Here is a 15,399-nt window from a genome sequence, read left to right as displayed (position 1 = left end):
AAATATTAATAGAAAGCTGTCTGCATTCGGTGAGTTCCTCTTGAGATTAAATAATATTACATATATTTTCACCTTCATGTACAGTAAAACTGTGATTTTATTAACAAAAATAATATTTAAAAACACAACTGTAATCTCAAAGATTAGATGTAAAAACTTATGGTAGGCCGGATTTGGCCAGCGGACCTTGACACCTGCTGTGACACAACAAAATATGGAAAAAGTGAAGAGCTGAGCTTTGAGCTGATTACTACCAAATCGTAAAATAAAACACAACATCTGCTCAGGAAATTTGGTTTTAATAGGCAAAAATGTCACATCGATTATTTCCATGAAACAGTGACTTTTGCGTCCTTGCAGAACGTTTTGTTTTCAGGCAGCAACAAGCCAACAAGTCCATCTGGAGGAACATGGTTGTGTAATGTTTACCCAGAGCAAAAAGCTGCTTCTTTTTGTTGTTTTTTTTGTCTTTGATCGATAAAACACAAGCAGGACCTGCTTTCCCAACGCTCCAGGTTCCCCTCATTCGCACAGCAAACTGATTCTAGATCAGCGCCTCTAATGTGCTTTAAAAATAGAAAGTGCAGCTAAGCTAAGAAGTTCTTCGTCGGTCGGTAGAAACACGGTTAAAAGTTCACAACGCTACGCTCCTGATTACAGTCACGTAATTCAGTCAAAAAGAACACAGGAAAAAGAGGTGATATGCTTGGTGATGTACATTAGGGCGGCTCTTTGATCACGTCAGAATACAGGCAGATACATCTCTTTGGAAAACTTCAAGTTAAGGGGACACTTCATACACGAGCAGATAAAGTGCAACCCATTGTAGAGACAGAGAGAGAGAGAGAGAGAGAGAAGGCAATCCAACCCTGATCACGAGCAGAGACGAGATCGATACCGAATAACTCCGTATCCATTCCCACGCTGATCCATACCGTTCACTAGCTGCGTTTCCATTAACTATAGAATTGGGCAAATTTAAGTTCTAAAAATAAATTCGCTGAACGGAAACATGCCAAATTTAAAAAGAAACTCACTGGTTTCAATAAAAAGGCTTTTACAGTGTGTTGAGGTGGTTCTTCAGCCGAATGAAATAGACGCGTTTCAGCCAAAATAGATGTATAGATGAAACAGTTCACTTTTTCACGTGACTTTTTTCGCGTCACGTGATCAACAGCCGGATGTTACTACTGGTGGAAACGGCAAAGAAGATGACAGGAAGTGGTAGCAGGATGATGGTTTGCATTTATTTTTTTCTGACAACATGCAGCTGGCTCCACCAGAGCTCTCACAGCATCGTATAGTTCATAAAAATATGAACTATACGATGTTCATATCGAACAAATATGTGGCCTTTGAATGTGTGTCATTCAAATGTTTGGAATCCGTAACTCTTCTGTAAAATCGCAGACTATTATTTCCCCAAAATGCAGGATACCAAGTTTTGGGTCAAGTTTTGCGTGAACAAGCTTATTCATGTGTGGCTTTAGCTTCATTTCTTATTTGATGGAAACAAGTTTTTTCGCAATTGCAAATTTTAGTTTAGTTGGGGGTTTTTTAACATAGATTGGCGCACATTTGTAATGGAAACGCAGCTACTGATGCATTTGAGCATAACATAAATACGACTAGATAAATAAGATCCACATAATACTGTTACAAACGCACAAAGAATAAATAGAATTCACAAAAATATATGTAATGTATGCGACTTCCTACAGCTTTCATTTCATTTCAGCCAGAATCTAAAGCGCACAAGGCTAATCGCTCCTGGATTAAACCTAAGAGGAAGAGAACTGATAAATTACAAGTTGGTCGGTAACGCCAAGAAGGAATGGGAGATCGCTGAGCGATGTGTGCTATCATGGATATTTATGAACATAGTGATAACTGGAGAGGCAGTGTGGCGCGTCGTTTTGCTGGGAGTGTGTCGTATCGAGTGCTAACAGGAGGATCCAATCTGCAGGATCCCGACATCGGAATGTTTTCATGCCGTCGCCTCAGCGGAGATGTAGGACGGAGGAGCCTGTTTGCACGGGACGCTGATGTTGTCGTCATACGGAGGCAGCAGCACCTGCACATTAACAACAACAACAACAAAACACAGGAGAATATTTTGGTCAGCATTGTTTTGTTTTTCACAAAGTCAGAATATAAATCAGAATGTTTGCCTAATATGGCTTTGTAACATTTAAAATGATTAAGCAGATGAACATAGGGACTAATTTATAACTATAGTTAGAATACTTAAATTAAAAAGTAACACATTGAGCAAATTTATATCAGTAATGCTGGAATCTGTGGCGTTGTGATACTTGAGATTAGAATTAGGCTCTAAACCAGACTGTTGACCACATGTTCAACGTCCTGGTCGTCATTTTCACTCAGTCTTCTCACGTCCAGACCACAGCTGATAGATCCCGTTTTGTTATTACTTTGAAAATTTCAACCCTGCCTCATGTTAGCCTACAAGTAAAAGGACGACGGGGATGAGGAAACATAAATTAGAAACATTATACAGTGCAAATATAAGGATAGGGACGAAGAAGAAAAGGAAACGAAGAAACTCGAAAGAAACAAAGAATGAGAGAAAGAAAAACAAAAAACAAAAGAAAGTTTGCTTTAGCCTCCTCTGTACTTCCTCATCCAGCAGCTGAGCAACCCGACACCCGCTGAAGTCGCTTCTCGCCATGTGGCCGACAAAAACGTGAGCTCCCTGAACGGTTCAGCTGGCTTCATATACAACACCATGTGTCTCACTGATGGGTCCCATGTTTTAAACAATAAGCCATTGAGAAAGTCCATTCCTACAGACATGAACGGACCTGGCCCTCAAACGCCTAACTGTTAACTTTTACCTGTGCGTCATTTCTCTTCTTCCCTGGAAAACTACGGTGAAGTAGTTTCTGGTAGTTCTGTATCATGCTGTATCATGAAAGTCCAGGATGTGTGGGGTCTGCAGAAATGTTAGCCATCCCTTTACTGACCTGAGTCCTGTTTCTCTGCACTTTGGGATAAATATACAAACTGGTCCTCTGAGGGGAACAGAGGCACCCGTCTGAAACGTCGTCTGCTTCAGCAAAATCACAGATCATTGCTGATGTCTTCCCAGGTTGGCGTTGTGTTAGCTACACACCTAACCGCTTTAGACCAGAAAACTGCCAAACATTATTTAAATGATCAATAATGATCAATTAAATAATGGATTTAATTAGATACCCAAAATTTCACTGCAAGTTCATAAAAGTTGCATCCGACAGAAAATTAAAAACAAAACCAAAAAGATTCACTGATTCATTTCCAATCTGAAAAAACCGAAACCTTCCATAAATGTAGACCAAACTCGGCTGCAGCGAGTTCAAAGGAGAGTAACATGAAGCTAGCTGCTAACGATCGCAAAACTCTGCCAATATTCTGCGAGTGTCAAAAACACACAATTTTGCAATATTGTGTGTTGCATAATTGGGTAACACTTTATTTGACGGGTTGTGAATAAGTCTGTCATGACACCGTCATAAACATGACATAACACCTGTTATGAACATGAGTAAGTCTTTATGAATATTTATGACTGTTGTCATAAAGTGTCAGTCGGTAAATCACGACACTTTTAACACAAAGTTGACATTATTCAAAATGTCTTTGTTATGACAACTTGACATTAACCAAGAAATCATGATCTGACATACATTTGTTATAAAAGCATTACTGATTAAACTTTACTAACATAAAGCTACATCATTTTTAAAGTTTATTAAATAATAAATAAATAAATAGCTCTTCCTGATGCCAAAACGTTTTATCCAAAAACAAATGTTTTGTTTTTTGTTTTTTCAAAGTTGTGTGTTTATAAGCGAACCTTTAATAAGCGAATTTATTTTTGAAATATCAAAGTGCGCAATTATACGGCCAATGGAAACACAGATAATGATGTGACGATCTGTGTTGGACCCAGCTGTTGTTTTAGTTCAGCACAAAACGCTGCGAAAATGTACCACCTCGACCTCATGAAGAGAAACGGACCTCATTTCGCGCTCTGATGCATTTTAATGGGAGCCTTATTGCTTCTGTGTGGGAGTCCACCACTTAACGCTCAGCCAGGAATTCGTCCCACATGGACTCTATTTGTGCACTTTCGACCTAAACCGTCGTTTTTTACTTCTGTTTCACCGCTCAGGCTATTAACCAAAACCCACAGAGCAGTCCGCAGTGTGTGTGTGTGTGGGCAAGTATTGGTGTGTGTGGGGGTGTGTGTGTGTGTGTACCAGGCTATAATTGAATACGCCTTGTTTTAACTGAAAAAACATGAAACCTTGAGGCTGATGCTGGGAGATAAATGGACAGGTTCCTGTCGTCAGGCAGGAGAGAGGCCTCCTACTTCCCCTCTGCACCGCCAGGTGTTTTACTCATCAGGACCCTATAGACGTCCCCGCTTCCTAAACGTCCACGGCGACGCATAAAACCACACGACGTGTTAATACGTGGAGTGTTTGCTTGAAATGCTGCAGACTGGGAGCACACGTTCATCTAAACACGTGTGAAACTGAACAAGGTAGAACACTGAAAAATAATAAAAAAACAGGTGGTCCAACTAAAAAAAAAAACTAGTTAATTTGTTACAAGTAATCACGTAAGTATAGTAAGTTTCTTAAGTTGTCATGTAAAGCAAACGTAGGTAAAGTTTGACAAAGTTAATTTGATTACATGTAACAAATTAATTCTTATTTTATTAAGTTGAAGCTTCGTTCTGTTTTTTTCAGTGAAGTCAAATCAAATGGGTTCATTCAACCTTCCCACAGTAAAATTAAAGAACTTTTCGAAAGTTTTCAACGTACGTCTTCAGACCACACTTTAGAAATAAAAATACAAATTAACTTAAAAAAAGACTGTTTCAATTCACCATTATCAATAATATCCTATTCATCCAACAATAAAAAGAATATTATTATGACGAGTAAACTGAAATATAGCAACTTTTTATGTTTTGAAATGTCTCTTAAACACCTGACTGGGTCGAGAAAGTCACAAAAAATACATAAATGGTTGGTTTTTTTAAATGTTTTCTGGCATTTAGCAAATAGAAATAATTTTTGGAACTTTAAACTGACTTAAAACAAGAAAAGCGTCATCAGATTTCACTTCAGACAATGAGAAAAAAACAATTATCCTTAAATTTTTGGTTTCAACTGTAGGAGTTTTCCAAATGCTGGTTTTGAATCCAACGTTCGACTATACCGTGCGGACATGCTGGTCTCTATGGAGACAGGTATTAAGAGCTGATGGTCAAAGCAGGTGATTAGTGTTTCCTCTGCCTCCGTCCTGTCATGCTATAAGTGGTTCTAATTAGTGAGTGGGTGGCAGCAGTGGAGCCTCAGGACTCCATCCAGGCTGCAGGCTGAGGGCTTTGGCAGAGCGGAGCCTCGTCCCTGTTCGTCCTGCCTCTGTAAAACCGCCTGCTGTCACAGAACGCCTTTATGTTTCCTTCCTGCCTTCAACATGTTGGCTCCGCAGCGGACAGACTGGCTAAAGCAGAAGCAAACCTACGCAGACGATAAAAACATGAGCGCAGGCCGGGGACTGGATGAACGAAAACGAAAAAAAAAAAAACACAATCCGTTTCGCTCCAGCTGTGAGGCGTGTTGATGGATTTAGAGGTGGAAGAAAGAAACAAATCGACATTAAACACTGTTTCATGCTGGATCCCGAGATGCTGACATAAACACTGTGGAAATATGCAAAGTATATGTAAAGTATATTGCAAAAAAAGTCTTCATGCACCTTGAATTTTTCCTCGTTTTTGTCGCGCAACGACTACAAAGTTGAGTTTATTTTTTTGTAATGGGTTTTCTTGCAAGAGATCAACACAAAAATAGATAAGTGGAAGGAAAAGGAGGATTTTTTTTTAGATTTAGAAATACGGATCTGAAAAGCGTGGCATGCGATTATGTTCAGTCACCTCATTTGCACGATACCCCCAAATAAAGTCAGGCCCACGCGAATTTGTCAATTACAACTCAGTAAATAGCTTATGTAAAAATAGTCTCTGCATTTGAGTAGTGAGTAATTCTTAAAATGAATTCCTATTGAACGTCTTTTCACAGGTGGAACAACATTCACTCCTATTCACACAGGAGGAGTGAATGTAAACGAGTGCCAGGCTTTTCAGATTTTTGGGGGGTTAGCAATTTAAAACTGCGGATGATTTTTCTTCCACTTAAACTCAAAACAAAAACAGCGGGTTTAGTGGTTGATATGGTGAAGCAGTTAAAGGGGGGGATTAACAGTTCTGCGAAACGCTGTAAATGCTGCGCATATTTATGGTAATACAGTTTATTTTTTTCCACAGAACTATCCGCTTTTCACGTATTGCGACCTGATGCGAAAAGTATCTTTACAGGTGTTGTTCATAAAAGTTGTTTGCACAGCTGTTCGCCAGACATGAAGACCGACAGATATATCGGTGTTGAAGAGGAGGAGCTCAGGCGGCCGCTGGAACGCCTGCAGCACAGCTGGGCTGCCAGAAGACATAAACTCAGGTTTTCTTTTCTCCAGCTTCTGTCTAAAGTTCTTGTTCTCGGCCATTGTTCCTCCCCAGTTCTGCTGAATAAAACTCGCTTAGAGTCACAAATGTTAAATGAAGTTTTGGAAAAAGTTTGCTTTTTTTTTTTAGTAAATATTTACTATTGGAAATTTGTTGTAATTGCTGAAGAACTACAATTTTATTTCAATTTTTAGATTTAAAACAAATTAAAACGTTTGCAAAAAAAAAAAAAAAAGGATGGATGCATTTCCTTCTATGAGATATTAGTTGAAATATGTGAGAAAAAAAAAAGCACATAGTTTCCACCGTAATGACAAGAGCTGCAACTTTTAGCGTCATTCTGTCGTAGAAGATTAGTCAATGGCAAAACTGGGAAAAACTAATAAAACATTAAAACCTTTGTAAATATATGTATATTTAAAAAACATTAGTTAGATTAATTAGTTTAGCAAAATTCTGTGGAACACAGCAAAAACAAAATCTTATCGAGTATTTTAGTCGAGTTTCTAGTGCGAATATCTCAATACACTTAAAATAAGACAAAACTAACTCATAATTCAGTTTTAAGGGACGATATAGGAGCTCGTTTAAGTCAATAGTTCCTTTATATTAATGAAGAAGTTCTGGTTCCTCTGGTAGATTATTTTACTTATAATATTTTCCCATGTCAGTCTGCCGATGAAACTAAAACTTTTTCATCAATAGTAAGGAAATTTGGTAAGATTTTGTGTTTTTGCAGTGGAGCTTCAGAGTCACAAGTTGCAGACTGAGTGACAAGGTTCCTGAAATAAATTGACTTTTTTTTTTTGTAATTTAATTGGATTTATTGAACGTGTGTGTAGACGGTAGACAGTGACTCACCGTGGTGTCGTTGGTGGTGACGTAGAGCAGGATTTCAGAACCGCCCCTGCCGCTCACGTATCTGTAGCAGTTCCACACGCAGGCGATCAGGTAGGCCTGGGACGGGACGGGACGGGAGAAAAGCAAAGGAGAACCTCAAATGACCTCATACCAACTCTACCAACTGGGAAAAACGTTGAAGAGTTTACAAAAATAATCGACGACAGTAAGTGATTCTAGGCAGACGTGTTTGTCTTCACAAGACAGAAACCGAGCCGCAGTTTGTTTAGCATTTCTCTAAGAGTTCCTGTTAATTTGCAGTCGGGTCACCTCGTCCCCAGAGAAGCCGTGTTAAATGATTTACTTCCTGCATGCAGAGACGCGTGCCGCACTACATGAGAAGCGCGTGAAAGGCTGGAGTTCGGTCTCGGCTTACTAGGTCTGCCTGAGGCCCATCCATCATTTAGCAGGAGAAGGAGAAACAAGCTCCTGTTGTGTTCTTTATCCACAGAATCCTTTCTGCTCTCGACAGGCGGATCGCCGCTGGAGCCCCTCTGTTAAACACAGCACCATCTGCCGCGTCCATCCACCCGTCCATCTGCTCCACGGCCCAAAGCCGCTCTGAGTGCACTTTACTTTCTTACTGTCACAGCCCAATTAGACGAGCCGGTGTGATTTAAAGAGGCCTCCGCAGGAAGGCAAGTAACTGCTTCCTGGGGCGAGGTTATTTAACCTCCCACGTCTCTGCAGAGGATCAGAGTGTGATCAGGATGATGGTTTGCAGACTACACAAACCAAGAAAAAGTTTTCTTCAGCTGGGTGGAGTTCAATAATGCAGCGCTGCCCCTCCCCTGCCTGTTGCTGCCACACTACAGTCATATTCAGTGAATCAGAAAATATGTCCAGATCAGACTTGTTTGTCAGACTGAAAGCACTTTTGAAAATAACAACTTTTAATCAGGTATTAAACACTCTTTTAAATAAGCCCACATTTCTGTTTTGAGAAATAGTTTTTTAATTGCTTTGACGTAATGTTCAAATTTTAAATGTCACGTTTTCATTAGCCATAAGTGGAAAATCGTCACGAGTAACAGAAACAAAGGCTTCCAAACGTCCATCTGGGTGGAATTAATCGAGATAATATGTTTCACTTTGTGATAAAGTTCCTGAAATATGTGGAGCTTTTCAGTGATATTCTTATTTATTCAATGGGTCTGTACTTGTTGCTCGTTTTCAAGAGGAATTTCCCTTTTTGGAAAATATATGGGTTGAAAAACACATAGTGACCTTGTTACATCTGACAAGAAGCAGACTGCAGAAAACGCAACAGAAATCCTGACTAATACTAGCATTTATTACTCTATAAAGATTATCATAGAAAAATGTTTATTTTACTCACTAAGCATTTGAAAACTACTAAATTTAGCATATTTTGTATCATTAATAATCGATATAATTAACTATTTTAGCAACACACAGTAACTGAGAAGTGGGGAAAATTCCACAGAGACTATTTAATACGCAATCATTTTATAATTTTCACATAATGATAATTATATATAATTTTTATTTTGGTTTTAACTTCTTTTTATAAAACAGAAACAAAAATATTATAAAATTACATGTCTCTATGTTTGAATTATCACATATTTATTATTAAATGGGTGTCTTAGTATCATGCTGTAATCTCAAAACTGCCTATGAAAACTTAAAAACCCCTAAATGATATTCAAATAGACTTCCAACTGAGAATATGTGAAAGAAAGATTATAAAAAGTTATTAATACTGATCAAAAAAAAACACTTTTGAATGTATGCCCGGGTTCTTACTATGGAGTCAAAGAAGGTTTTACCTTAAAGCCGATGATGCAGCCAATGAAGAGCAGCACAACGAGGACCAGGCAGATGTTACTGAGCGCAGCGACTTCCTCTTTGTAAGGGAAATTATCTGGCTGCAAGCGAGTCAAAATAAAAATCCCGTCATTAAACAGCCGAGAGGTAAACGTAAAGGAGCGTCTCCTCATTTTTCCTTATATGACATGACTCCTACCAGCTGCTGTAGGTAATCCTGTATTGTGTTTGGATACACCACAATGCTGACAGCCACCAGGGCGTTGAGAGCAAAGTCAAATATTTGATAGCAGAAAAAGGGGATGATCCATGCGGCACGCAGCTGCGACAGAGACGTTTGTGAGACAGAAAGGTAGAATTCTTCCACAGACAAAAAACGAAAAAGAGATATTACAAAATAACAACTAAGTTTACCTTATATGCACCATATGCTGCCATTCCACATATAAGGATCATCAGCAGGGAGATTGCTGAGGCAATACACATGTCTGCAATAGCAAAAAAAAAAATTTAATAAATATATATATATATACTGTATATTAGAAATTCAGACTAGAAATAGAAACACTAAAGGTGCGCCGCATCTGTCAAGCAGAAAAGGGATGAACCTCAGTTTTTGGGTCACTCACTGTTCCTTTTACCTCACATCACCCTCAGCGTAACAGAGGAAAACCAATAACTGTGTTACGCAAAATAAAAGTTTGGTACAATCAGATAAAGCACCGGCGGTACTGGAACAGTTCACCGAGACGACATCTTGCTCGTCATGTGAATCAATAACTTATTATCCAGCATTTCTTTAATAAACTGCAGCTATGAGTCATCCAGTGAATCACATCTGGTCCAGAAAATACGTCCCTTTGTTTGCAGCGGCTAATTTACCTGAATGTCAAGAGAGCTGACAGAATCAGTACCTGAGAATGTTGAACACCAAAAATGAAAGTGCGACTGCAGACCTGATATACAATTAATCTCATTTGTATTTAGACAATTACAAGAAAAAAAAAATCAATTGATTAAAAAAAAGTATTCTTAGCAATTTTTTTTTTTCAATCTGATTTGAAAGTATATTCCTAGATTGTTCTTTAAGTGCCATAAATTTAAGGAAATAAGTGTGATTACATTTTTTTTTCCATAATAGAGCAACTGTACAATAATACTCTATTTTGTGTTCCAGCTAATCTGGACATGTTGCGCTGGATTGTTGGTGGCTATTAGCTATGTTTGCTACTAGCGGACAACAAATTTAGCTAACATACAGCAACAAGTTACTTTTAACTTCTAGTCTTTGGCTCCTGGTGATTTTAAATCCATTAGTCACCTTAACATTCGTTTAGCAGAGCTTTACTTTCAAACAAGTGCAAAGCAAACATTAGGGTGTTAAAAAAAGCCGTTTCCAGTTTCCTTAGTCTCTACAAAAATATGTAGTTGCCATTAATTATATATTCATAGAGTAGATAATCATAAGTCCTAATAAAAATAATATTTTTATTGATTGTGTAGCGTGGTCTTCATTGACTGTATTAGTTTTCTTATTGAGTAAAATTGAAAGATGATCTCAGATCAGTAGACAATAACAGTCCGACACTGCATTGACGTTCTCTCTGACTTTTAGTGTTTGTCCAGCCTTGGCACTGAAAACCCCTCAGATAAATAAATCACATTAAAAGTGTTCTAGTTTTCGTGTGTGTTTCAAAAGAAGAGGTGACACTGCACCAGCTGGAACGCAGCCAGCCTTACAGGGTGACTCTAATCCGGGGACTTTACAGTCATTCTGAATCAGGGAATCTGAATGAATGCCATGTGGTGCCGGTAAACTCCGGCCAAACGAGACCAGAGCACTCCTGGGCTAAGACGGATTTATCTAATTCTTTGGACAGATGGAAAGTAGGTTTGCATGACTGTGATTTGGGATGTTAAAGTCACACAAAGGTGTTTACTGTCCACTAGTTAGAGAGGTCGTCTAGCAAAACAGTCAAGTGTCGCCTTAGTTTCACAGAGAAAACCATAAAGTAATCAGAAAATCTAGCTTCAAACAGAGCAGGAACAACCCTTACCTTTATATTATATTAATAACACTTGTCGATTAATTCATCTTACAGCAAAAGTACCAAAGGCGTACTAGATATAGTGCCTTGCAGCAATATTAATACCCCTTAAATTTTCCCATATTTTTATGTCACAGTAACAAACTTCAATGTATTTCAGCAGGGTTTTGTATGATAGACCAGGTAGTGCATAGTAGCGTGTTGGGTGGAAAACAAACTGTGAAGTTCTACTTATAACTTTGTTTTTAGGATACTTACTGGCATCATCCATGACATCCAGGTCATTGGCCAACTCGGCACTGGTCAGATGATACTTTTCTGGATCACTGAGGGCCGTGAGCAGGATGAGCAACACCACGGCATTGATGAGCTTTAGGGACACAGGACATACGGGTAAGAAACGGGCAAATTACAGTGGAGCTGTAGAACTTAAAATGCACACATGAACTCTAGGTGTTGTGCAGGACGTAAAGTCGATGTTATAAACACAGGAACGTTAAAGGTCTGCTTGGAAATTTGTGTTTTTGGTGCAACACAATCTCTGGCTTGTGCAGTTGGTTATGCTGATGACTCATTCATCCCTATTGATGGGGTGAAGCAACGGAGCATTCTTCGCATTCAATAGGCAACCTGACACCAAACCTGCTACCTGAAGAGACCTGCTGCTGATTTATTAATAGCAGGCAGAAAAAGGATTTTTCCACAGGCCCTTTAAATTGACTTCAAAATGCTGCTGAGTTTTCCCCTCGTTTTCAATTAGGAGACAATAACCCGGAATAAACTGTGATAGTTGCCTACATTTAGCTGCACACGTCATCTGCTGCGCTAGTTATAGCCTAACGATCTTAGAGGTAAACAATAACAAACTATTGGCCTGTCACGATAACATTTTACTGGACGATAAATTATCACAGAAATTATTGCGATAAAAGAAAACATTATTATTACATTATTTTGAGACCGTTTTTAAGTCATGTGTAGATAACAGCATAATAATTCAAATTCAGCCCTCTGCGAGATCAATAAGTTTCAATTTTGTAAAGAACACTTTATCCTCGACAAGGAAGATATTTTAAATGTATATATATTGTTATATAAAAAATAACAATAAAAAAAGACCAAAAAACAATCAACTGAAAATTAAACCAAATGCAACCGAAACCGTAAATAAATTAGATTACAAAGTTTCTTTAAGCAAAATAGCCCTTCAAAAAATATGAATAGTCAGAATGGACATTAATGGGGGGGCTTTTAACTTATCACGCGATTAATTGATTAATTGCTTATTGCGACAGGCTTACAAACCCATAAAAATGACCAGAATACCCTGAAATAATATTTCATCCTTTTGTTGGAGTGCAGTATCCAACCTGAATCCCTCCAACGAGGCCACGCTTCCCCGCTTGCTGCCGAATGTCTACAGGGATGCAGTGGGACGCAGACGGATGCTCACCATATACCAGACCCCCAGGATGATGGTTCCTGTGCGGACATGGCAGCACAGGCAGCAGCTTGTGGAGTACCAGCGGTCCCACGGGGACATCATCATCTTGTCTGTGAACATTTACACGCAGGGTCGGTGACGGGTCGGGTTGGGAAGGAAAGCAGTCGCCTCGTCGTCCGAGCCACGTCCGCCGAGCGCCGAGTCTCGCCGAGAAATGACGAGAATCATCCGCTGTTGGTCTTTCGGTTGTTTACTCGTCGCTCGAGCGGATTATAAACGCGCCGCCGCGTCAAGTTCGACGCCATCTGAGGCGGAAAGCGGAAATCTGATTCCAAATTAAAAGCTGAATTTCACATTGACGCAAAAATGTTTTAAGAAATTTCTCGAATAGGGAATCTTTGAAATTTTATAACAAACACAGTTTCAGTGTACTTTTTCTTCTTCAGGTGAAGGAAAGAACTATTTAGCTGGTATCAGTCGAATTGTGAACTTCGCTCAGAAGCTGAAACTTCTTAAGGAAAGGAAAATTAACAGGCAGGGTCCCCGAGGTCAAACGTCCACATGAGAAAATATGAAGTTTCTTTCCAAGTTCAAAATCCAACATGACTGGCATCAATATAATTTAGTGATAACACTTTAATTGTACATTGTAGCAGACACTTGTGAATGGGCCCCATATGAATATTTTTTTTAATTTTTTTTGCATTGGTTGATTATTAACTGGCCCTGGGGTCAATTGACTTCTTTGGGGTGAACAAACACAGCAACACAGGCCAACATTTTTTATTTTTTTTGAGGGGAAGGATCTATTTTTTGGAGACCACAGATACAACAGAAATTAATCTAGTTTGCAGACCCCATTCAAGTTTTGGTCTAATTACTTCAGCTAAAGTTATTTTGAAGAGTACTTCCGGTGGTAATCTGTGCTACCTTGATTGAACAACCTCGGTCATGGTGACGATAAACACCCGAAAGGAGTTGGACTCAAATCCGATTATGTAATGCGTGATTTCGAGAAAGTTACTGAGCGGATTAAACTCAGAACACGAATCTGGAAATTATGGGTCAATTCTTTACCCAGATCCGTTTATTTATTTATTTATTTATTTATTTACCGTTGAAGCTGTGTTAAAAGATAAAGCAGTCTAACATCGCTATATAAGGCGTAATATTTCACATGGCAAATAATTGATAGAAGAGTAATAGAAAACCAACAGACGCAGCGGTCATCACATGCTGTTCAAACAGGTGATTCAATGTAATTGAATCATTAAATGTTCAGACTGGGCGGCGTGGACAACCGCCCAGGGCATCATCATGTGGGCGGCATCATGATGAAGTGACTGTATCTATACTGAAATAATATATTCTGGACACCTTTTATATATATATAAAAAAAACTGTACTTTCTTTGGCACTTTTTCAGATGGTGGGTAGTAGGGAATTTTCCATAAAAAAAGAAATCTAAAAAACGATCTGTATTTTCAGTCTGCAAAATAAAACAAAACTACTAAAGATTGCCATAAATGAATGTTTTTATCTGATGAAGCAGCCTAATTAACATCTAAGAAGGAAGTTTCAATGAAATGCATTAAAAAAAATAAACATTTTGGTGCAAGTCAAAAATTCCCTAAAATTAGATATTTTAAAAAACAAACAAAAAATCCCTGTTTTCTACCACCAATATCTTGAAACTATTAAAGATGGCCAAAATGGATGACTTTATATTATTCAGCGGCCTAATTTATCTTTAGTAGAGAAGTTTTATTTATTTGTATGAAAGATACAAATTTGAGAAGTGGTCAAAAAAATACACAATTTTGTCAATTTTTGAATTTTTTTTCCGTCGGTCAAATTAGCTCTGGTAGCATTTTTGTGGCCTAATAAATCTTTATTAAACAGTCCCAGACCCCTACAAAAAATTGAGCTTGTTAAGATTACATAGTCGGCTGGAAAAAATAGCTTTTGGGGCTTGGTTTCCAAAAGCCCCAAAATCAGAAGCTACAATCGGAAACCAAATTCAGCTTTGATCCAGACGGTCAGTTAGGATCGCCGCCACAGTTAGAGGACTGGACTGACGTTTCCTTCTGTGCAGTCCGGTTCTGTTTAGGATCCTGCTCATCATGCTATTAATGGTTTTAACCACAGTGCAAAGCAGCATCCGTGTCTCTCCATGTTTTAGACCAAACATGAAGGGAAACTTGACCAAGGGAAGCTAGTACAGTTAGCCACTGTGCTAGCCTAGCATAAAACCGCCACTTCCTGGACATACAATTATCACGTTTAAACAAGATACGTATCACGTCTAAGATAAGTATCACGCTATAACGTGATGGCACTCTAAATATTTTTTTTCCTGTGTGATAGCAATGCGCTTCCATACAAATCAAACCAAAATTAATACTGTTCCATCTGAGGACAGTCGGGAATAAAACCCACTTCCGTTTTTCAGTTGAATGTGTTTGGCTCATTTGTCTACACTGGGCCACACATATATACAAGCATGAACAGCAGCCTAATAGGATTAAAGATAAAAAAGTGTGTAACACCCCCAGCCCCAAATGAAGGATTGTGGCTTTACTGATGAACGTGAGGTTTATTGGAAAGTTAACCCTGAGTTTCATTGTAATAGCTGTATGCACAAACACACACACACACACCCACACACCCACACA

The 15,399-nt window shown here is 38.7% G+C and overlaps 1 protein-coding gene across 1 annotated transcript; it reads right to left on the bottom strand.

Moving 5' to 3' along the window:
• Positions 1–280: 280 nt before the first annotated feature.
• On the bottom strand, positions 281–13,021 carry LOC116717803 (lysosomal-associated transmembrane protein 4B-like). The gene is made up of 7 exons (XM_032559424.1): positions 12,734–13,021; positions 11,539–11,650; positions 9,647–9,720; positions 9,432–9,554; positions 9,235–9,333; positions 7,403–7,498; positions 281–2,074 (listed from the first exon to the last, which is right to left on the bottom strand). The coding sequence occupies exons 1-7, from the start codon at positions 12,842–12,844 to the stop codon at positions 1,988–1,990; spliced, it is 702 nt and encodes a 233-aa protein (XP_032415315.1). The 5' UTR covers positions 12,845–13,021; the 3' UTR covers positions 281–1,987.
• Positions 13,022–15,399: the final 2,378 nt, after the last annotated feature.

Source organism: Xiphophorus hellerii, chromosome 3 (assembly GCF_003331165.1).
Source record: "Xiphophorus hellerii strain 12219 chromosome 3, Xiphophorus_hellerii-4.1, whole genome shotgun sequence".
NCBI lineage: Eukaryota > Metazoa > Chordata > Actinopteri > Cyprinodontiformes > Poeciliidae > Xiphophorus > Xiphophorus hellerii.
The sequence above is the reverse complement of the archived record's forward strand: the minus strand, read 5'-3'. Positions and strand labels throughout refer to the sequence as shown.

Bases quoted from the DNA above. Each gene is read 5' to 3' on its own strand.
- LOC116717803 (XM_032559424.1), bottom strand. From the start codon at position 12,844: ATGTTCACAGACAAGATGATGATGTCCCCGTGGGACCGCTGGTACTCC. The intron at 11,651-12,733 runs GTGAGCATCCGT...GTGTCCCTAAAG, and splicing joins TCCTGGGGGTCTGGTATATG to CTCATCAATGCCGTGGTGTT. The intron at 2,075-7,402 runs GTGAGTCACTGT...GTTAATGTGCAG, and splicing joins TCACCACCAACGACACCACG to GTGCTGCTGCCTCCGTATGA.